General features: G+C 40.4%; 1 protein-coding gene across 1 annotated transcript; it reads left to right on the top strand.

Annotated features, from left to right (window-relative positions):
* The first annotated feature begins 271 nt into the window (after nt 1-271).
* Nucleotides 272-25,074, top strand: LOC145407435 (alpha-2-macroglobulin receptor-associated protein). The gene is made up of 7 exons (XM_080278361.1): nt 272-459; nt 1,887-2,028; nt 4,486-4,650; nt 7,639-7,746; nt 18,052-18,145; nt 22,481-22,637; nt 24,772-25,074. Exons 1-7 carry the CDS (start codon nt 289-291, stop codon nt 24,988-24,990), a joined length of 1,056 nt encoding a protein of 351 aa, XP_080134487.1. The 5' UTR covers nt 272-288; the 3' UTR covers nt 24,991-25,074.

Genomic DNA, 25,074 nt, shown 5'->3' with positions numbered 1-25,074 from the left:
ATTTTAGTAGAATGGCGATTTTTCTTCTCGGTATTTAGCGGCGTTAACGGTTTTTCAGCAAGTATAACATTATTTGTGGATGTGGCAACTGACACGGTAATGCCATTAGTTAGTTATTATTTATTTATTTTTTTTTTTTTAGCATTTTCTAAGGAATTGAAAAAGTTTGTTGACGTTAGCTTTTCTAGCAATTTTTAAAGAGTGTACAGTGGATTGGCAACTCTGAGTAAACTTAGTGTCAGCTGGCCGTCGGAGGGGAGGGTGGTTGTTTCACAGTTACTCCTCAAAATGCGCGAGTATTATTTTACCTTTATCGTTTTGGTGGCTGGAGCTGCTGCCTATGAAAACCGATACACTAAGGAAGCGAATACAAATGAAGGCGAAAATATGGTTGGAAACTTCGAGAAGACTCCTTTCCGAATGGGGAAGCTGAACCTGTTATGGGATAAAGCTCAGAAGGCAAGTTTTCCAAATTACTGTTGTACCGGTACATTCAGTAAGAGGTCGTCAGTTTTATTTTATTTTCGTTATATTCAGACGGATCAGTGTAGCTTAGGATAGACTTTGAAGATGAAGAGAAAGGTTCAACCATCACTCTCCTGCAAGGGAAAAAATAAAAAAAGTCAGTTTGTGTTTAAGGGGTAAGTAACGAAATGTAAGAAAAAAAAATCTGCAAGTGATGGAAAACGTAATTATTTGAAACTCAGGGTCAGATGAGTTTTTGAGGGAGCTAGGAAACAAATGACAACCATCCAAGTTAGGTAAGCTGCCATTTACAGTTGTGGAAAAGTTTATGACCAGGTTTAAGTATCATCATAGTGTAGTTGATTTATGACAGCCAAATTTTGTGGAAATAATTATGATATGAAGGTTGGAACTGATGACTGTTGCTTGCATGGTTAGATTAGACACTGCTTTGTGTGCTTTGAAAACTGTTAAGATTCTATGATTAATGATTTCAGGGTTTTTTATTTCTGAGACTTTGAAAGTTCCTGTTTTGATAATTGAGTTGGCTATCTATCTATCTGTTGCCAGACGCCATAATCCCGTAAGGGTGGGCATTTGACTTTGAGTTATTTGTTGTATGGGGAGGGGCACTAACCATCCACCAACCCACCTGTTGACACGTAGGGAGCACATATGGTTTGGTTATATGGTTATCACCCAGCGTTGTAAATGGTTTCTTGGCTTACAGGAAACCATTTGGATTGTCACTCAATGTAAAGTCACCTGTAAAGGAAAGAAAAGCAATAAGAAGTGACAGGAAAGATGGGAGAAATAGGAAGGGAGGAGGGCAGGCACAGAAAAAGAATGTTAAAGGCTAAGAAAGAAGTAGGCAGCACTACATCAAGTGAGTGGATGATGGTTGCCACCACCTACCACTAATTGAGTTGTAAAGGAGAATAATACAAGCAGGTGCTTTTGTAGAATTTCACTGCTGATTGATGTAAAGTATGGTAAGACTGATTAAAAACCTACCTGTCTCATGGTCAGCGATCGATTCCACTGGTCAAGACTAGTGAAAAGACAAAGGTGGCTGAATTATTTTATCTTATTCCTGTCATACAATTTTGTTAAGCTTTTTTTTTTTTTTTTTTTTTTTTTTTTTTTTTTTTTTTTTTTAATGGCATCAGTTTTATGTGGATGTAAACCCAGTGAACTGTAGATAGTCGGTTATCCCAACCAAATGTTCCCAGAGATCTTGTGTTTATGTTGAAGGACTGGCAATGTTGTCAGAGTGAGGTACACGAGGCACCGTATCTTCTATGATGTGTGTGTTTTGTGTGAGGGGCTGCATTGTACCATATTTTTTATCTTGCTATTGTGACTTTATTTAGCTATTGAGTGGCATATCATTGTCTGATAAGTAAAATTGCTCTCAACAGCGCATGTCTGAAAACAAACTGAAGACCCTATACTCAGAGCTGAAGGTTCAAGACAAAGAAGAGATCACATTGAAGAAGCTCAAATTGGAGGGTGGGGACAAGGAGGGACTCAAGGAGGCTGAGCTGAGGAAGAAACTTGGAGGTAGTTATTTTTTCACTCAGTTTCTTAGTTTTCTTTTTCTTTCATTATTTAATTCACTACAAAATGCCTTTTTTTTTTTTTTTTTTTCCATTAAATGGTTTTGTGCACTTGAGGAAACTCTTTCGTACTAGAAAGATTAAAGGAGGGTTTTTCTGGCTCCCTTAACTTAGTTTTCATTCAAAAGGTACCAAAAATTGTCTGAAGGTTGCCAGAATATAATACATATGATATTATTGGAGTGAAGGGGTTAAGAAGTCATGACCAGCTGTGTAATTTAACCTTAGTGCTTCCTTAGCCTTTATCATTCATTTTCTGTGCCTGCCCTCTCCTCTTTCTATTTCTCCCATCTTTCCTGTCACTTCTTATTGCTTTTCTTTCCTTTACAGGTAACTTTACATTGAGTGACAAGCCAAATGGTTTCCTGTAAGCCAAGAAACCATTTACAACTCTGTGTGGTAACCATATAACCAAACCATACGTGCTCCCTACGTGTCAGCAAGTGGGTTGGTGGAGGGTTAGTGCCCCTCCCCATAAAACAAATAACTCAAAGTCAAATGGCCACCCCTTATGGGATTATGACGTCTGGCAATAGATAGATAGATAGGATTTTTGTTTGTTTGGAAAAACCTGTAATAGTAGTACCGTACAGTATATAGAAGTAGTTGCAACCCCAGACTCACGTGCTTGAGTACTCAAAAGACTGTTGGCTGAGGTTAACCCTTTACTCCAGTATGCCATCCTCCTGCTTTGGAGTTGGGGGTTGAGGGATGTTAATATAACTAGGCTGCTCTGCTGCCCAGTAATGTTGGTGCCATTGCAAGGCATCCCTCTCTAGCACCCTTATGATAATGAAAGTTGGGGAAATAGTCCATATCTAACCTCATTAGTTTGAAACATCTGTGAATGGAATAAGTCCAAATCTAACCTCATTAGTTTGAAACATCCATAAATGGAATAAAATAATTCGGAGGAAGCAAGAACAAAGTGAAGAGGTTGATGTACTGTAGATGAAGACTTGAACATTTTTTCTTGGTATTCTGTGCAAACTTTTTATTTTGAAGAAGTTTCAGTTGGAGTGGGTACGAAGAGAGAGTTAGGAAAGATGAACTGAGAAAGAAACTTGGTGATACGTATACACTGTTATCGTATAATATTGGTTACAAATTTTCTCACATTCCTTTGCAAATTGTTTGTCCTCAACATTCAAGGATAAGCGAAGCAGTAGATGTAATGCTATTGTCTTTAGTTTATAAAATATTTGGCATTGAGCTGTCTTTTGTGCTCATGATTTACCGTACAAAGTGGTAGCCTACTACAGTACTGTACAGTACTTTTTTGTGTGAGACAGATTCATAGAAGCTTATCCCTGTACAGCATTACATAAGCAAGAGACACCTACTACCTGTTGGAAGGAAACCCTTTTGGGCTACATATGAGTGCAGCAGCTGAACTCATTAGACCACCAAGCATCTGAAAACTTATAGAGAACAATAGTTCTAGTGAAGAATGTCATTTGATTTCTCAACATATGTAAGAGAACTGTCCCACCAAGGTGAAGGTATTCAAGGATGATAGTACCTGTGAAGTGTATCTATTAAAAAAGAAAAAAATTTGCTCTTGGTTGGGTCTGTGAGGTGGAGCCAAGACTGTTAACTTGAGTGACTGTGTGATCCATTTTTGCTGGGCATGTTGTGCTATCTCATTCACTTTCATGTTTTCATTGGTTCTGGATATTAAGTTACTGTATATGTGAGGGGGGAAAATGGTCAGGGTGATGATAATGAAGATGATTAGGTTGTGCCATTTGGGTGACATTTGCTTTGTGCAGGCTCAAATTTCTAGGAAGTGTCAGTGATCACATACTGTAATATCTTCAGGGCTGTAGGCTAGTTACCTCTGTTAATCCTTTTAATCAACTGAAGTATGTTATTTTATTCTTCCTAACTGTAAATAAGTTTATTCAACTTTCAAAGGATCTGCAGTCATGAAAGGGTTGATTAAAGGCATAGCTAACCCCATTGGTTCAAAATGTCTCCCCTAATATGAATATTGTCTGGAGTTTGTAAGAATAAACGATAAGTATGACTGGATTGAAAGGGTAAACTGTTCAGAACTACATCAGCCTACAGCAAGGGAGTATAATGTGCTGTCTGTTAATGTTTATTCTTGTACCAAATGATTGAATATACAGTATGGTACTTTTATTAAATCAGTATTAAATCTGTATATAGCCAGTTGCATTGATCCTGGAAGCAGTGGCTACAAACAAATCACTTCCACGTCATCCTGTCATCTGCCATTAGGATGCTCTCCTTTCAACTTGCACTGCACCACCCTGTACCTACACTTCATCCTTGGCCTCCACCTGCAACACACGTACACTCTCCTAGTCAATTTCTCGTTCTCCATTCTCACCACGTGGACAAGCTATCTCAGGGTGCATATTGTGTGTTCCAGCAATCATGAGGAGGTACAACCTGAGTGATGACATTAGGGATCCAAAGCCTGCCGACAAGGAATCCTACAAGAATGAAGTGCATGACCAGAACATTCTGAAGGCTGTCTTCAAGGATAAGAAGTTGAATAAGCTCTGGGCCAAGGCAGAACAGTCTGGATTTACAGGTCAGTAAGTTGTTGTTGAGCAATATACAATAATTGGGATCCTGAGGCTGGAGTTATATATGGGAAAGATAATTGGCAGCCTATATTATGCATATACTGCAGTAGGAATTATTATATTAAGATGCAAGATTGAACTAAAGTGAGACTTCATTTTGTTAGGTATGTTAAGAATATTGCAGTGTTCCATGAACTTATACAACATCTACAATGAAAGCTCTTATATATAAATGTAGGATATTGATTACAGTACAAAGAAGGTTCCCCCCCCTCCCCTCACTGCCATGGCCAAGCACATTTTTCCCCTTTTTATTGTTATCTTCACTTTACCTGAATACTTTACATAGATGATGGTAGGGAGATATAGATCTAATTAAATTGAGTGTAGCAACTGTGATTTTATACATGTGCATGCCTGTAATAATTTTTGTTCATTACTGTCCCTAGTGGTCTAGTGTTGAGAGCTGGGAGTTTGGATAATGAACATGCATTATGTGCAGGTTTTAATCACCAAGAGGTGGCTAGGGGTGTTTCCATCATGTAATATCAAGAAGAGTTAACATAGGCCAGTCACCTGCCTGTTTATGAATCTCTCGGAGGTGGGGATACAGGCTGACATAAGCAACAAATACATGAGAAGAACAGTGCAGTTAATATCTGTTTAAAAATGGTATCTTTGTAATGAGATGGCTTATTTACTCACATTACTAGAGCATGTGTTGGAGGGTTTCCTTGCATTAATGCTGAGATGTCACCTTAAAGCTTGTTAGTTCTTACTGGCCTTTCTTGAGCACGTCATGTGTTTTGGACTATACTTAGTCTATCCTTGAGCCTGTACACTTTGCAAGGGGTAATTTTGGACTGAATGTTACTGTTACTCCTTACTGCAGGTATAGAGACATTTTTTTTCTTTATATACCATTGATATGCTGTTTGCTTGTGAGATAGAGTCAGGATTCATGAAGATTTGAATGTTATGCAGATGATTTTGTGGCCCATTTCACAGTACTGCTTATGTGTTTGTCTTTTTTGTTTCAAGATCCTACCTTACCCCCAGCTCGTAGGTGAGAAAAGGGGTTAAAATAATATTGTTGTTTTACCTCCGTCTTGGATCCTACCTAACCTTCTCTCTTAGGGGGGAAAAGGATTAACTTGATGATGAGTGGTTTGTGGATGGTTTTTGTGTGTAAGGTGGGACCAGAATATACAATAATAGGCATAGATGATGTTTGAACAATTGTATCATTCATTTCACTGGGAATGATGTGTAGCACTTCTGTAGTCATGCTTTCTATCTCTGTCTATCTATAGCCTGATGCCATAATCCCACAAAGGGTGGCCACGGACAAAATGCCTCCAAGTTTCTCTGTCACCCACCGTTTGACTACCCTCCCCCCAACTCACTCCCCCCTCCCTCATATACCTCTCAACTCCATCCCTCCACCTCATCCTCGGTCTTCCTCTCCCTCCTCCTCCCTCCACCTCACCTACATACACCCTCTTAGTCAGTCTTTGATTCTCCATTCTATCCACATGTCCAAACCACCTCAGTGTATTTCTCCTAATCTTCTCAACCACATCCACCCCACAACGTTCCTTCACTTCTTCATTCGTCAACCTGTCCCCCCATGTCACTCTACATGCTCCTCTCAAGTAACTCATTTCCGCTGCTCTCACTCTTGATTTGTTCCCCTCTTGCAAGGTCCATGCCTTGCTTCCATATGCCAGGGTAGGGATCACAATACTATCATGCAGTGACTTCTTAACTTCCATATTCACCTCCCTATTTCTCATCACTTTTCAGTGAACCAACAACTTTCCATCCCTGCTGTACCCTTTCAAGCACTTCCTCCTCAAAAGTTCCATGCATACTCATCACACAACCCAAGTACTTGAATGCACTCACATTCTCCATATCCTCACCATCCAACCTCACTGTGCATTCTGTGACTTCATTCCTCTCAAACACCATAACTTTATTCTTGTTTACATTAATTTTCAGATTCCTGTTCCTACACACTGTTCCAAATTCATTCACCAAACCTTGCAACTCCCATTCATCTTCACTCAACAATACAGTATCATCAGCAAACAGCATCACCGGAATCTTCCACATCTCACCCTCATTCCTTAGAACCACCCCAACATCCACTGCCCTACCTTGCGCCTCCTTTACAACCCCTTTCTGTAATTTTAGATCCTACCTTTGTTGGTCACGTTGATGGGAATTAAGGTTGGGATGATGATGATACTAATGATGTGACATTTTGATTGATAAATGTGTGAATGGTTATTGCTTGTGAGGTGGAGCGAAAATTTGAAGATATGTATGTTGTGTGAATGATTTTGTGGTGCATTTCACTTGGCATGCTTAAAGTAGTTCTCCTTTTGTGCTCTGGCTCTCTCTGTTTCTGGATCCTACCTCTCTGTCACTTTGGGTTAGAATGATGACGGTGATTATTACAGTACTGCTGTTAGCTGTTACAGGTATTTGAATGATAGTTGGTATTGTAATCACCACATCTGCTCCTAGGAGTTAGATAATAACCCTGGCAAAGCTACTGTCCAGGTTCTATGTCCTAGGCAAACTTTTCCTTGCCCCATCTTAAGGTGATGGTTAAGTGGTTAGAGAAGTTCTTTGTTGCCTGACAGGTTGTGAGTTCAGTTCCTGACTGGGGCAAGGAACAATTTAATGCTGTGATTTTCACTGAAACAGTCATTACTGATCTCCCAAACATGTCATAAAAAACTGCTTCCAATATCATTATACAAGTCCAGAGACAGTCTTAATGTGTGTTCATTTTGAACAGTGGCTATTAATGCTGGAGTAGTGTCATGTGAAGGTGTTTGTTACATAAAAGGTTTGCTGATGTTTAAGGAATGAATTTTTAAATCAGTGTCCTGAATCAGTCATATTTAAAAAGTTGAAAATCTGTTGGGATGATGATGATAACCATAATGATGGCTTCTGATGTGGTTATTATTTTACAGAGACAGAATTAAAGGCTTTAAAAGAAGAGTTCCAGCACCACCAAGACAAGGTGGATGAATACTATGCCCTTGTGCAATCTGCCTCACAAAAACTGGATGACCAACAGAGTAAGTGCAAGAATTAGATTATGGTATAAGAGTCATATTCTAAGTGGGTATGGATATTTCATAACACCTTTTCTGTAATGAATTATTCTGCACATTATAACTTAACATATTCCTTTGTCCATCCATCCATCATCCAATCCTACATTGTCCCATGAGGAGCGTAGGAGCCCGGGGCTAGGCAGTTGGTCCCAACATTTAAGATGAGAGTGACCGGCCTCACTCATCCCCGAGTGGCATTACATGAGCAATCAACCCCAACCACCCCTTGGATATAAACCTTCACCGGCTCAATCTGATTGGAGCGCAGTAATTACCCACTAAACCACCAGGCGCCAAAATTTGGTTATATGGTTACCACCCAGTGTAGTAAATGGTTTCCTGGTGCACAGGAAACAATTTGGCTTGTCACTCAGTGTAGAGTCACCCACAGGCTGAAGGAAGTGGAAAGAATGAAGGAAAGAAAGACAGAAGAAGGAGTGTAAAGTCACCCGTAGGCAGAAGGAACCATCAAACTTTAAATGCACCATTCTGTGGACGACTATGGGCATCATAACGTGGGAGCTGACATCTAGGCAAGAATGGGAAGAGGTTGGTGAGTTGCAGAAGGGTAGGAAAACATTGCTAATAAAAGAAAACCTTAAGGTGTACAGTAATATGAAAAATAAATAACTGAGAAAGAGGTGCCATTAATCCTCCTATGCCACATACAAAATGGCTTTACTCTCACAGTATGAATGCTAACCAGATTCTTTTTGCATATATGTCTTTACCATGTCTTCTCATATGTACAGTCTCCGGCAAAAATAGAGCAACCGGCTCGATGAGCAGGTTGGTATATGTTGCACCACCGCACCCCCAGTTCCACCCCCCCCCCTTGTTCCCATTCATTCATCTACCCTCCACCCTCCCCAGATCCAAGTGCAAGACTGGCATTGTCTCAACCACTCTTCCATCATCCATTTGTCTTGGGAAATAATGGTTTTGTTATGATAACGAATAAAAACACATTACACAGTGATTTAATCCATAGTACAGTTATATACCACGATCTGAACAAAGGGTGATATAGTAGTATATTTGTATGATGGTGAGGTCTTTAATCATACAATTAATCATGTTGACGGTTGTATCCAGTCAGTGTGTAACATTAAACAGTCGGAGGCTATAAGTAGACGTTTGTAGTGGTCGGTGGTGTGTGGGGAGGTAGCTTGTTGCCACACGTTGTGGCGGGGGCATGTGGGGATGGGCCTGGGGTCGACGGCTCTGCCGGTTTGGATAGTGTGTGTGTGTGTGTGTGTGTGTGTTTTCCACCAAAGCTCATAAACACGTCTTTATTATCACCATGAAGTGTGCATTACAATATTGCCTACTGAGCCATATAATAGTGATATATATAGTGTAACGATATGGCAAATATGCATTTAATGATTGGTACACAGTAAGACCTTATTTTCTGAATGTTATTCAGTCATATATGCAGTGCAATAGTGGATTATAATACATTAGTTTGAACATAGCCTTTAACTCTGCAGGGTAAGTCAGGCTATAACACCAGATCTCTGGTAAAATATTCACTATTGTCACTATACCACATGTTCTTGTAGGGCAGCTGGAACAGGGCGATAGCAAAGTTGGTGGATGGTGCTACTCGGTGTTGACAGGGTTACCTTGTCACTCCCTCAGTTACCCACAACATTCCATTATATAAATCCAATGTCTGAGCCATTGTTTCATATCGTTTTAAAACATGTTCTTAAATATACTGGTAGTCTGTTAGTCTTCCTCATTAAATATTTGTGTAACTAAAACCGTTTCTCCATTTCAACATCCTTTCCTCTCTGTGGCAACTGACGTTTCGGCTGATGATAGTTAATGGGAAAAACCATGGCTACACAGAGATAGAGGAAAGTAGTAACAGACATAGAACACAAGTTGAAGAGCAAATAATCATAAGGTTAACCTGACTGCTACGTCTATTGCGTTGCTATTAGCAACACTGACCAGTGTGAACTGTAACCCGTCACACCTTTGTTGGAAACGTTCTCACAGAAAACGAATAAACTGAATTATCTGTTGTATGGCACGATAATGTTGATTAGTGTAATCTGCAATCGAGACAAGTTTGTTTGATTACTATGCATATCATCCATTCGGCCAATTTAGTTATAGGTTACCTTTTCCGAAATACGTCGCATTATAAACGTGTGAATCGCAAATTACACCCTGTTGCGGTTATAACTATATTAGGCAAGGTTATATTCCTGATATTGTTATCAGGTGGTGGCAGGTCTCTTGCTGGAGTGAGTGGCGATAAGTGGCTGAAGCAAGGGGTGGAGGGGGTTGGTTGTATGCCGCACCGGATTAACCATGCTGTTGCCTGGTAGGCAGTGCAGACGGTTGGCCTGCAACATACAGATCTTTTTCTTCCGTTATTTTCAGTGAAATTTAGGCATGATCTATAATGGTCTTTTTTGATGGTCTGATGGGTCATGGCACTTATTTGGACTCCCAAAGTGTATATTTATTCCGCTCTGGAAGCCTGGATGGCCTGTAGCAGGCTATGGCCTGGCAGGCAGTTACCCAATTTGCTTATAGCTGGTTGTATGGTGTGTGCGGGGTTGGCACACCACGCGGCTCACTCTACTGTTGGCTGTCCTGTGTATGAAATTGACCTTGATACTTATGATACTGTCAGCAGCAATGAATGGCATCTAAATATTGCCTGACCTTTGGTAATGCCAGCAACCACATCACAGCCTTTGCTTAACCACCAGACAAGCTGTCATCAAGTTCCTGACGCCCAACATTATCCGATATCATGTATTAAGACATCAATAACCAAGATAATATTGATCCTGTGTTTTACTTAGCAACACTTTGCTATTATCACACATCGGGTATTGGTAGTAACTTATGGTAGTGACCTATAATAGAGTTTGTAAAGTAACTGATTACGTCGAGTAAGGGAAAGGGCACACCACCGACCACTACAAACATCTACTTATAGCTTCCGACTGTTTAATGTTACACACTGACTGGATACAACCGTCAAAATGATAAATTGTATAATTAACTCCTAAACCGCGGGCTTCTTTTGCTTTGACTTGCGGCTCCCGCGGGCATATTCTCGCTCCGACAGACTCTAAAAATATTTGCCAAAAATCAGTTATTAGTCCTAGATAATTAAAATTACATATGCATATGGCACATACCTTCAGCTTTCTCCTGGGATGTTTGTTGAGCCTTCGTCGAGTACCATAGGACTTGTGGAGACCTCTGAAGTTGGGTAAGGAAGTCTCCACTTTACACTTCCCGACAACCCGTAATATGATTACCACAGCCTGATATTATCACTAGAAACACTATTCTATGATTCTCAAATAGTTTGGAATCCATACTCCAAAAAAAAAAACCCTGTGAAAGCAATGAAAATTACGAGGGCGTATGACCTTCCCACTTGCGGTCGTTCACCGCTGGTGTTCTGTCATTTATTATTCATAAGACTCCTCACACTTTTTATTTCTATTACTATATAACTTTTATATATATCTACAGTCATTATCCATAAGTTTCCTTCAGTAATAGTTTATTGTCACTGTAGGCATTCAATTTCTCTTTCAGTAAAATACATAGCATTCACTTTCTTGTCCTGTATACTGTACTATCGTTGAGAGTGAATGTCACTTTCACCTTCACTCTCATAGCTCATTGTATTCATACATGCAAGAGTGAAACTTTCACTTTCATTACTCCTAGTATATATACTCGTATTCTTATAATACTACTCATTTACATTTCTATTTACATTCTGTATTTTACTTACATTATTTGTCGTGGCAGCCATCATCCACTTACTTGATGTAGTGCTACCTACTTCTTCCTTAGCCGTTATCATTCTTTTTCTGTGCCTGCCCTCCTCTCTTCCTATATCTCCCATCTTTCCTGTCACTTCTTATTGCTCTTCTTTCCTTTACAGGTGGCTTTACATTGAGTGACAAGCCAAATGGTTTCCTGTAAGCCAAGAAACCATTTACAACGCTGGGTGGCAACCATATAACCAACCCATACGTACTCCCTACGTGTCAACATGTGGGTTGGTGGAGGGTTAGTGCCCCTCCCCGTAAATCCAATAACTCAGAGTCAAATGGCCACCCCTTACAGGATTATAGTGTCTGGCAATAGATAGATAGTTAGACATTTCTATTTTATTTACACTGTGTTAGGCACTGTCACTTGCAGTAACTTGAAAACTATTTTCCACTGTTCGCTTATATTTACATTCATTGCTTTCACTTGCTGTTTACACATCATTTACACATTATTTACGTTTCCACTTGCACTGTTTTACTCACCAGAAAGATCGTAGTCACTCTCTATCATTTGTCAGCCCTTTACCTCTTTCCACACGAGGTTTAGTAGGAGGTAGAGGTCACAGGGCCCTTTGCATGGAGCTAAAAAGCAGCGGAATTTGACAGGCGAGAATCCGACCTTGAAAGACGACAGTAAACTGATACTGGTGGCCTGCCTCTAGGGGGAGTGCAATACTGCCAACGTCAGCCTTGTGAAGCTGCTAATATATAGCTATGAAATGATTGGCAGGAAATCAAGACAATACATAATAAATTAGGTAGTTCCAGGTGAATGTAAATATCACTTAGGCTTCTCCCTTCCCTCCTTATATATATTTTTATTATGAGAATAGATTATACGGCATATTTCAAGGGGAAATAAACAGCGAAAATTAGCGAACGAGTGCACGTGAGGTGTTGTCAGGTGATAATTAGCCAATTCCAGGTGTATGGCACTATCACTTACGTTATTTCTTTTTTGTATATGTTATTTGGTATAAGAATAGGGCATAGGGCTTATTTCAATGGATGAAATCAGTGGAAAATTCCAGGGAAGATTTACTTTGCGTAGAATACAGTGTGGTGGGCTGCAGTAGTTAGGTAGTTCCAGGTGAATGTAAATATCACTTAGGCTTCTCCCTTCCTTTCTTATGTATATTTTTATTACGAGAATAGATTATATGGCATATTTCAAGGGGAAATAAACAGCGAACAAGTGCACGTGAGGTGTTATCAGGTGATAATTAGCCAATTCCAGGTGTATGGCACTCTCACTTACCTTATTTTTTTTTTATATATTATTTGGTATAAGAATAGGGCATAGGGCTTATTTCAATGGATGAAATCAGTGGAAAATTCCAGGGAAGATTTACTTAACGTAGCACAGCGGGCAAGCGAGAGGAGAGGGTAATGGAGGGGAGGTAGGGGGAGAAATGGCTAAATTGTCAACAATGGATGGGAGTACAGATGAGATTAGGAGTGCTGACTTGTGTTGGACATTGGCAGTACTGATAGATGATACAAGCCACCACTTGAAAGCCCGGGTGAATTGAAAATAACACGAAATCACAAAAGTGATGCCCCACGGTATGATCCCTTGCTCCCAAGCGTCATGAGAGTGATGCCCCGCGGTTAAGGGGTTAAAGACCTCACCATCATACGAATATACTACAGTATATCACCCTATGTTCAGATCGTGGTGTATGAATAACTGTACTATGGATTAAATCACTGTGTAATGTGTTTTTATTCGTTATCATAACAAAACCATTTTTTCCCAAGACGAATGGATGATGGAAGAGTGGGTGAGACAATGTGAGTCTTGCATTTGGATCTGGGGAGGATGGAGGGTAGACGAATGAATGGGAATGAGGGGGGGGGGTGGAACTGGGGGTGCGGTGGTGCCACATATACCAACCCACTCATCGAGCCGGTCGCTCTATTTTTGCTGGAAACAGTACCTTTCGTAGCTTATGATATATGGATGATTGTCATTACTTGTAAGTTACTTGTATGGTTGATTGTCATTACTTGTAAGTAATCATTCAATTATCCAACGTAATAGCCAAAGGCACGTCCACGTAGTGACTCCATCTGGATAGCGGACTTCTCCCTTGGCCCCCACTCGTACATAACCTGACTTTGAAAGCCAGTGTAAAAGGCCACTACAGTACATCATACAACACTTGTTCCTGTTGTTTAATACTACTGTATCTGGCCAAGCAGACCTAAAAATGCAGTGGGCACATAAAACATAATGGTAAAATGGAATAAAATCATGATAAAATAAAATAAAATCATGGTACAATACAGTAACCTAGAACAAAATCAGCGTCAGCACCTATGATTTGACCATCCCGCATCAGTCTCACCCAGGATCTCCTGCTTCTAAAGAGTTAGCACTACGCTCTTCCTAATCATGGTGAAGGGGCCATTGTAACACACCCTAGAAAGTGGCATACAGGGAATAGTAAGGCCAGAAGCAGGTAGAGAAGAACCACAAACCCCACCACGTGTGCCGCATTAACAACTGTTTACATCTCCGTGTGGGAACTTAGACTGAGCAATAGGGTCTAGTGGATGCTGGGTGAACTACCCAGCCAGACACAGCGGTTCCTCTGTGTCATTCCTGCCCGGCTGGGCACGAAAATGTTTGCGCAACCATAATTTCCACCCGGACGGAAGCATTTTGTCCAGATATTATGGAAAAATTTATGAATAATGGATTCAAACAGCTAGATCACAGCGTTCGGGTAATGGATTGTCTGGGTAGTGGCCATCCGGGTAATCGAGAGATTACTGTATTATTCTCTACCTCGAGATTGTGAGTTACGGTATTCTAATTGCTTTTAAACATCAGCTATTCCCATTGCTCTGAATGTTGTCATTCTCTTTGCTTTGCATTTGATTTATCATTGCTATGAATTCTTTATACAAACATTCATTCATCATCTAATCCTGTCCTTCCTCATGAGAAGCATAGGAGCCCAGGGCTAGGCAAGTTAGTCCTGACATTTAAGATAAGAATGACCAGCCTCAGTAGTGGCATTATGTGAGCAGTAGACCCCAACCACACCTTGGATATAAACGTACACAGGCCCAGTCCGATTGGAGAGCCTTAACCCTAAGGGTACGCAATTCTCCAGCCTTGACTATCTCCCCAGGATGCAAAAACAGGCCTATTTTTCGACTGTGTCAAAGATTAAAAGTTTTATGCCCGATTTATAGAGCTTGAATTTACACACCTGAAAACGGAAACTCAATAGTTACTGAGCTATGGCCCGTCAAAGTTGATAATAGTTACCCGTCACAGCCTCAGCAAGAAAGAAAATACGCCGCTCGCACCTGTTTTCTTCACTAAAATACGTACAAAAATCACCAGCATCAATTTTTCTTTTTTTTCTTTTTGCTGTGTATAGATGTTATTAGCCATTGTAATGTGCTCAGAAAAAAGTAAAATGGTGACAAACCCCCCAAATAAATATGAAAAAGAGCTAGTAAATATTCCCCTCCCCTCCCCTCCCCTCCCCTCCCCTCCCCTCCCCTCCCTCCCCTCCCCTCCCTCCCCTCCCCTCCCTCCTTCCTCCCCTCCCCTCCCCTCCCCTCCCCTCCCCTGCCCTCCGCTACCCTCCCTGCCCCTCCCCTCCCCTCACCTGCCCTCCCCTCCCCTACCCTCCCCTTCCCTCCCCTCCCCCTCCCCTCCCTGCCAAGCTTTCAGATCTAGCTAGGGAAAATGATCATGAACCCTCCCAATAAAAATATGATAAATAGTAAAACTTATCCTCCCCTCCTCTCCCCTCCCTATACCTCCAGTCCCCTCCCTCCCTTCCCCTCGCCTAACCTCCCCTTCCCTCCGAGCTGTCAAATCTAGCTAGTTTTCATTTTGTTTCGTTTTTGAAGGGTCCAACATGCTTGCATCCGTCGGCATAAAATAAAATTTCTTTTTTGAGAGGGTTTTGAATAAAGACAGCTAAAATAATTGCGATGCGCATTTCTGCATGCAAAGACACGAATAGATTACAGGTAACGATTCAAAAACATGCGCCATAAAGGATAAAAAATACGCAAAATGTTCGAGGCTGGGGAGGTAAAAATACTGCGTGCTAGGGGGTGGGGGTGGGGGGTGGTGGTGGGAGGTGGTAAGGCCAGGAGGGGGTGTATAGGGATGGAGGGATGGGAGACCACCACCACCAGACACAAAGGAAGGGCCCCAGTGGAGTACAGGGACATGGAGGGAGGGTAGGGGGGAAATACCCTCCCCCCAGATGACTGGGGGGGGTACATGGGGGGATCCACATCAGTGGGGTGGGGGATGCATGAGGAGGGTATTGGAGGGGTGGTGGTGGTGGTAAGAATGGTGGGAGGTAGGGTAGTAACAAGGTAGTGGGGTAGAGGGATGTGGCGAGAGGGAGGTGGGGGGTACACCCCCCATTGCTTGGGTATGGGCCTGGGCCCCCCTTCCGATGGTTCCAACACTTAGTTCTGATTGGTTAGAAGCCATCTACGTCACAGCTGGGGTGGAGCCAGCTGCCTTCCAGTTTTCTGTGGATGTTGCATGATCGGCATTGCCCGTCGTTTTAAGAAATTGCGCAAAAAGCTTGATCGATGAGCTTAGTACTTTAGGAGTTAATTGCCTACTGAGCCATCAGGCATTGTAATTTGGTTATATGGTTACCACCTAGCATAGTAAATGGTTTCCTGGTGTACAGGAAACCATTTGGCTTGTCACTCTGTGTAGAGTCACCCATAGGCAGAAGGAAAAAGAAAGAATGAAGGAAGTAAAGACAGAAGAGAAAGGATGAGAGGAAAGGGCAGTCACCTGAGAGCCACACTACATTGAGTGAGTGGATGGTGAGTGCCCCCACCTACCACTAACTATTGAGATATTCATTTTGGGTCAGCAAGATGATTCTTCAGAAGTTACAGATGTTTCTATATCTGGATACTGCCCAGCTCATTTACTAATGAAAGGATTGAAATTATGGTGATAGATATTGTTAGAGGAAATCAAAATTATGGTGATAGTTATTGTTAGAGGAAATCAGTATAGGCTCACACTCTTCTATCCAGCTCTCTGATGAAAGAATTAACTGGTCAGTTTATTTTCATCTGACAAAGATTGCTAAAGATTGGTGACATGTGGAGGTGTATGGTATGCAGGAGGACTACTGGGCCTTGGGAACAGGCTGTGAAGTCTATGCCCGAAAGTCGGGCACATGAAAAAAAAAGAAGTAGAAGAAGAAAACTTTCAGCTTGGTTGATGGCCACTTGTGGTTGGATTGGAGAGTTGATTTGACTTGTAACCAACGAGACTCATTCCTAGCTCTTAAATAAGGCTCACTGCATTGCACACAACCACTTGATATTTATGGTGTGAGAGAGGCCCAGTTCTATCAAATGTAAACAAATCAGCTGTTGTATACATAATCTTTAATGTGAATGTCTGGTTATGTAAGAAAGTACAGTGGAACCCCGGAATTTATATGCCTCTCTACTCGTACAACTCGGTTTTCATACAGCTTTTCGTCCAAAAATCGTTCCAGTTTTCGTACGGCGACCCACTATTCACACTAAGAGATGTGGCGTTGTAGGTGCCATGTAGTCACCAGTCCTGCTTTGTCTTCCGCCAGCTATGCATCAATCATATAGGCTCCATTAAACTTTGTGATAAATTACGTACAGTATTTTCGTTAGAAAATTATACATAACCATGGGGCCTAAGAAGGTTCATGAGTCAGCTGGAGCTAAAAGAAAAGCAGTGAGAACAACAATTGAGTTAAAAAAAGAACTCACTGCAAAGTCTGAAAGTGGAACCTGTGTCTCCGATCTTGCCGCCTATGGTATGGCGAAGTCTACCGTTTCATCCATACTAAAGAACGTATTAATACATTGTTTCTTATGGAAAAAAAAAAGATTCACTTTTCGAACAATTCACAACTTGTACAGCCTCCAGGAACGAATTATGTACAAATTCCGGGGTTTTACTGTATATATTGGCTTCTCATCCCCTGTGCCTGCAACTTTCAGTCTTTTACTTGAATTGAATTCAGGTGTCTTGAAATGATTAGACCTGGATTATTTGCAGTATTGTGGTTAGAGCCATGACACATACTGTACTTTTTTTTTTTTTTTTTTTTCACATTGATATTTGACAAAATGACTGTCTCTCAGACATATGTTTAGTGCTTCTATAAAGAATAATATAAAAATATGCGCAGATGATTAGGTGTGTGTGTGTGGTGGAGCCAAAGACTCCAGGGGCTTGAATGATTGTATGACTCATTCCACTGGACATGCAGTTGATAGTTCTCCCACATGTACTGTCTGCTTTTTTTTTCCATGTTTTTGGAGCCTTCCTCACCTTGTCTTCTGGTGGAAATAAGGGTCAGGATGTGATGGTGATATTTGTAGTTAGTGCCATATTAGGTTCTGAAGGCTTGTTATTTTACCTTTTCAGATGATATTGAGAATGAAATCAATCGTTTTGATGCCCTGCAGGACATGGAGGTCCCTGACAAGACTTCTTCACCGGATCCTTCCAATACCATCAGGTAAGTGAATTTTATTTATTTATGTATTTATTTATTTTATTTATTTGTTTGCTTTTCATGCAGGGAAGAAGGAACCAGAAAGTAGAAACCCACAAAATTGTTTCAGGAAAAAAAAAATAAATATAAGGTACACTCATTTTGAGATGCTTGGACACACTGTGCTTTAAAAGACTAAAGGTCATAGGCAGAAGGAAATACAGACAGAGGATTTTTGGATCTTGATTATTTCTGTTAATTCAAATGGAAGAACTTTATCCACATATGGAAAACACTATTTATTTAGAAAATGTGTAGGTGTTAAGTGGTTGGCTACCACCAGCCCTAGAAAGCAAACCATGAGAGTGAAATGTGCCTAAATTTTGTTTTCCTTATAAAGGCTCCATCATGTCTGCATGCGTTAGTTATTACTCGTAGGTAGGAAACATTCAGCCAAAAGTAAATCAAGTCTGAGCTGAGATTCTTACAGTTTTACAGGCCTTATTACACATCTGAGAGTTCTTTATTCCCAACAATTTCCAGTAACTTTTGGGAAGTAAAGAGCTCATTTCGGCTCTTGTCTTAGTTTTCTGTCCACAGAATACTTTAACTGTACTGTGGCCAACCACGGTATGAGAATTCCTTAAGAGGAAGGATGGAATTATACAGTATTTATTTGCAACATATTCAGCCTTACTTCGACCCTCCTCATTTATGAATAGAGATGAACATCTGCATATATTCATTGTGGAAAGGAGAAAGAGGGAAGGAGAGTAGGTGGGGATGGGGATGGGAAGAGGGAGAGGGAAGCATATGTTAATTAGTTCATTTTAGTCTTTGCTTTTGAGGTAGTGTAAGGTTCCGTATTCACAACTCTCTTGAGATTTAAGTAGTCTTCAAGGGTGCATGTATATACTGTTACCCTCATTTTCCATGAATTTGAGAAGCATACTTAACTGACTAAAGTTTAATAAATAAATAAGATCAAGCTATCTGTGATACCTATCTGTCTATCATCCAGTCCCCTATTATCTCTTAAGAAATGTAGGGGCTTAGAGGTAGTCTACTTAATCTCAACATTTAAGCTGTTGGTGACCAGTTGCTCTTCCCAGAGTCACATTATATGGGCAAGATACTGCAACCAGTCATCAGATATAAACCCTTAAGGGCTACATGTGATTAGAGTGCCTCAGCCCACTAGACCGTTAGATGTCTCTTTGGTGTGTGGGTAGCTTCCAACATAGTAAATGAGTTCCTAGGCTATAAGAAACCATTTGGCTTGTCAGTGTAGAGCCACGTGAGTAGCTGTGCATGGAGTGAGTGGACGGTGGATGCCCTCACTTAACGCAGCAAAACCATTTCTGGTTATGGTAACTTACATGGTGGGTGGTTTATCCGGGAAATTGATCAAGACCCATGATAGAAATGGATACAGAATTTCCAAAGGCTTAAGATTGATGTGCATATGATTGTGCGGCCTGTTTCATTGGGTATACTGTTGAGAGTTCTCCCAGATTTGTGCATTCTTTTTCCATGTTTCTTGATCCTGTCTCTCCTCATTTATTGGTGGGAAAAGGTCTCTGGATAGTAATAATCATCATTGTCATAATTATCATCATCCGGATCTCCTTTCCCACCCTAGGGCAGGGTGAGGAGTAGCAACATCTAGACAGCCTATATTTGCTTAATTTATTGGGCCATGCTTCCATTCACTCATCATTCAATCCCACGGAATCCTGGCTTCATCGGATAGGCCCAAAAAAATTTAACCACGTTCACATATACCTATCTGATAGAGCCAGTGCAAACACTGTCACGTTTAAAAGGGGTGCCAAATCACTAGTTAAGAGCTTCTTTGCATAAAATTCATCCAGCCAGCTTAGTCTCTTGTCAGTCCCTTAGTCTCACCAACTGCCATACCTTTCTTCCTCACACACTTAACCACCATGTCCTTCCACCTTCTTCTTGGCCCACCTCACCTCCTGTTTCCTTCAAATTCGCCCAGATGTACTTTTTTCACCGTTATTGTAATCCATTCTCTCAAGATGACCATCTCAGTACACTCTCATCGATTCTGGTGTCCACAGACATCCGTACTCCATATCTTTCATGAATCACATTATTGTTCATCCTGTCCACTGTCTGTACTCCACATACATTCCTCAGCATTGCCATCACCACTGCTCATATTCTTGACTTTGATTTTCATGCCACACCATAGTCTTACATCCGCATGTTAAAGTTGGCACTAACACTCCTTCTTGCAAGCCTCTTGCAGCTGCAACACTCAAGCCTCTGTTTCTTATCAAGGCCTTCATTGCACCGGCTACTTTTCTTCCTTGTGTCACTACTTTCCACTTCTTTTGCACATTTCCCTCATTTCAGTCACTGTACCCAGGTATTTGAACTCTCACCAATTCCAGTCTCTCTCCATTCACTGTAACGTAGCACAGGGAGTCACTTTTTCTCTCAGTAACCATCACTTTGCTCTTTTCTACATTTACTTTCAAGGCTCGATGCTCACAGACATCTACAAAACTTTGCAGTACCAATCTCTTGTCTGGTATTTGCAAGTAGCATTGCATCATTAACATACAACAAATTTGAGATAGTTCATCCATCACCATTCATTACCAGTGCCATTCCTCTCCCCATTACTGATGTCTTTACTTCTCTCATCACTCCATCCATATATATATATATATATATATATATATATATATATATATATATATATATATATATATATATATATATATATATATATATATCGAACAACCATGGGGACATCACACAACCTTGTTGCACACCCACATTGATTGTGAACCAGTCACTTAGATGCCCAATTACCCCTACACATGCCTCACTACCATCATAAAAACTCTTGACGGCACCTAGCAGCTTATCATCTACACCATACATGAGCAGAACCTTCCACAATTCTTCTCTGTCTACTTTGTCTTATGATTTTTCCAGATCCATAAATGCCATGAACACCTTATAGTTATTCTTACACGCCTTCTCCCGTATTTGTCTTACTGCAAATATTTGATCCACAGATCCTTTGCCACTCCTAAAGCCACCCTGTTCGTCACTCATCAGGACGTCTGATCTCTCTCTTACTTTTTCTATAATAATTCTTCCATATACCTTCCCTACAACACTCAATATACTTATGCCATGATAATTCTTGCACTCACTTCGCTCACTTATATTTTTGTACGGGAGTACAGTCACTGCCTTTTTCCACTCTACTGGCACAGTTCCCTTATTATGAATGCTGAGTTGTAACAGTAGATTAGCACTAGAATATGGTGTTAGTCATGAGGAAGTACAGTGAAAAGGATGTAGAGCTGTGGCATTGTCTTTTTGTGCTACTTGACTACCTGAAATATGTTATAAATAATAATGATGATTGTAATAATATAGTACCCATTAGATTTCTTAGTGTGAAGTAGGCTTAGGTTGACAGTAATAATCATCATCATCATCATCATCATCCGGACCTCCTTTCCCACCCAAGGGCAGGGTGAGGGACAGTAATAATGTTGTTCAAGAGAATGAATGGTACTTTCAGAGTCAGTTGATATCTGCAGATACTAGTATATATAAAGAAATGTATTGTAATGAGGAAAGTACAGGTTGAGTACAGAATTTCTTGAAAAGGTAACTTATAAGTGCAAGTCATAATTATAATGCTTTCCATGTAATCTTGCCTTGAGCTGAAGGAAAGTCATCACTGGTGTTTAGGTGGTATACTTTTTTTTTTTTTCTCTCCATAACTTTGTCTATAATTGCCTTATCATGAATGCTGGTTATGAGGAAGTACAGTGAAAAGGATGTAGAGCTGTGGCATCGTTTTTTTGTGCTACATGACTATATGAAATATGCTACAATTGGGCAAACATCATGGCCAAGTTGAGATATAAAAAAAGGTATAGTTTGAAGCTTTACTAGAAGACATACTTGGTAAGGAATAGTTAATGATGACATGGTAATTTATACATTCTATAAAAGCTTCAAACCACCAACAACAGAGCTTCATTCAGTCTTAACCCCTTCACTACAATAACATTTTTTTCGCTTTATTCTTGCAACTGACAGTATATTTAGTTTAGGGAAGACCTCAAGGTGTGAATGGGGCTCTATTTCACCCCTCCAGTTTGAACACTCTCCTACTGTGACTGAAATCATTTGGCAGGAACAAGATTGAAGTAGAAAATATATCATCAGGTTGAAGATGTTAAAGTCTGGCTATGTTTTACAGTACCCAACCAGTACTAGGAGTAGAGGTGAGTGGAAATTATGGCTTGCAAGTGTTCCATACCTTCTGTACCTTATCTGCTCTTCCTATTACAGAGAGAAACACCGTGAATTGAAGCAAGGATATGACCGCCTGCACAAGGTTGCCTCGACTGGCCCTGAGAGCAAGGAGTTCATGGAGCCCAAAGTTGCAGGACTGTGGAAGCTGGCTGTCCGTGGAGATTTCACTCAGGAGGAGCTTGAGTCTCTTCATGTTAGTTTCTTCAGTTTAATAAGTTTTACCTTTTTGTTTCTTCAGTTTTATAAGTTTTTACCTTTTTGTTTCTTCAGTTTAATAATCTTTACCTTTTTGTTTCTTCAGTTTTATAAGTTTTACCTTTTCATTTCTTCAGTTTTATAATATGAGTTTTATCTTTTTGTTTCTTCAGTTTGATAAGTTATACCTTTTCACTCTGATGCCTTGTTCTTGTTTATTTTTGGTGCATTCATACAGTTTTAAATTTGAGAGGATCCTTATTTTTTCTGCTCCAAAGACTTATTTAACTTGAGAGGATCCAGATATGGGTAATATGGGCCTGGCTGTATTTTTAAAATGTTTCACATTGTAGAAGTTAGTGTTGGCTACTTTCCAATCCATACACTGTGGAGATAGCAAGAATAAAGTACAAAAGACATCATTGTTTTGAAAGAGCTGATTGTTTGTAATGAAAGAGTTTATTAACTGAGAGTTGCTTGTACTGAAAGTTGATTGTGCGAGACTCTGATAGGTTTATTTATTTATTATTATTATTTTTTATTTATTTTTTAGTAACACATTGTTGCTAGTGCCAGATGATTTACCAGGTTAGTGAAGATGTCTTAGAGCAAAGAAGATAATTCCAACCCTCCATCCAATCCTATGTTGTCCCTTGATGAGCATAGGAAACTGGGGCTAGGCAAGGTGCTCCTGACATTTAAGATGAGAGTGACCAGCCTCACTCATCCCTGAGTGGCATTACATGAGCAGTAAACCCCAACCATCCCTTGGATATAAACCTGTACAGGCTCAGTACAATTGGAGCACCTTAATTACCCACAAAACCACCAGGTGCCATAATATGGTTACATGGTTACCACCCAACATAGTGAATGGTTTCCTGGTGTACTGGAAACCATTTGGCTCGTCACTCAGTGTAGTCACCCATAGGCTGAAGGAATAGGAAAGAATGAAGGAAAGAAAGACAGAAGAGGGAGTTTCAAGTCACCCATAGGCAGAAGGAAGAGGAAAGAGTGTAGGAAAGAAAGACAGAAGAGGAAGGAAGGAAGAGAGGAAAGGCAGACACCCAAAGCAGCATTACATTGCATGAGTGGATGTTGAGTGCCTCCACCTACCATGTGTGTCATAAATTTGCATTGATAGATGAATTTTGTGCAGAGAAATGTGTAACCAGAGATTTTGCACCCCGTTTTAATGTGACAGCGAACGGATTGGCTGTATCAGATAGTGTGAAGCTACAGAATGTGGTGAGATTTTTTTTGGTCTGTCTGATGGAGCCAGGATATCGAGGACTTGACTGATGCATGAATGGAAGTGTGGCCCATTGAATTGGACAAACTCTGGCTGTCTGGATGTTGCTGCTCCTCACCCTGCCCTACGGTGGGGAAGGAGGTCTGGATGATGATGATGATGATGATGATAGAGGGTTAAGCTTTTATTACTTGATTAATGCATAGTTGCTTGAGAATGATAAATTTTAATCTCTTGAGAGTTTTTAATAACCTTTAATTAAGTTTAATGATATTTACTTGTTTGATGGATTTGATATATTTTAATTGCTTGAATTTTGTAAGATTTAGTTTAGCAGTGTTAATTGATTGATGGTTTGGTAAGTTTAATCCCTTGTACTTAAGGATGTAATTTTTTCGTTTTTCATGCAAACTCCTGATGATTTTATTCAGCATAGGACAGGCTTTTTGAAGTGGAAGGATTAGATATTACACGTAAAGGGTCCTAGATACACTTAGGCTGGCCTGTTAATTGCCTGCGAACCAGTCTGCTCAGGCAAAACTAAGTGTGTGTGAGCTGTTTAGACCAAGGCTCTCATTGTTTGTTGAGGCTGCATTTAGAGGCTGCATTCAGGTGGTCTGAGCAGGCAGCTGGACAGACCAGTCTGAATGTGTATGAAGCCCTTAAGAATACCGGGTATGTGGAGGCATTTTATGGTTAAAAATACTATAGTACCTTTTGTTTATTTTATTAATGTATATCGTTTTCCATAGTTTGCATCGTATAGTTGAGTGGTAATTTTTAAAACTTGTAGTCTCACCATACAGTGTAAGATATTTTGGATTCAGTATGTAACACTTTCATTTTGTTTTGCATTTCATTAGAATATCTTAACTTCCAGACGGAGCTGAAACATTACGAACACCGGCTCCTCAAAGTTCGGCACATGACCGGCCAGATGGAGATGTTAAAGGAGAGGTCTGGAGACGACATTGAAAAACTGCAGAGCTCTGAAGGCCATCGTATCCTCCAGGAGAGACTGGCCAAGCAACAACGCAAAGTGGATAAGCTTCATGAAGATCTGGAACAGAGGATTGTTCAAAGGCATCTTGAGTTATGATCCCACTTTCTGCAGCCACAGGACTAAATTAAGTTTGGTAAATTTGCATTTTCCGATGACTAACCTTCAACTGAATTTGGTCTT

The sequence above is a fragment of the Coenobita brevimanus genome, chromosome 73, assembly GCF_032717465.1.
Source record: "Coenobita brevimanus isolate Jiangsu-jjx chromosome 73, ASM3271746v2, whole genome shotgun sequence".
NCBI lineage: Eukaryota > Metazoa > Arthropoda > Malacostraca > Decapoda > Coenobitidae > Coenobita > Coenobita brevimanus.
This window is presented reverse-complemented; position numbering and strand designations above follow the sequence as displayed.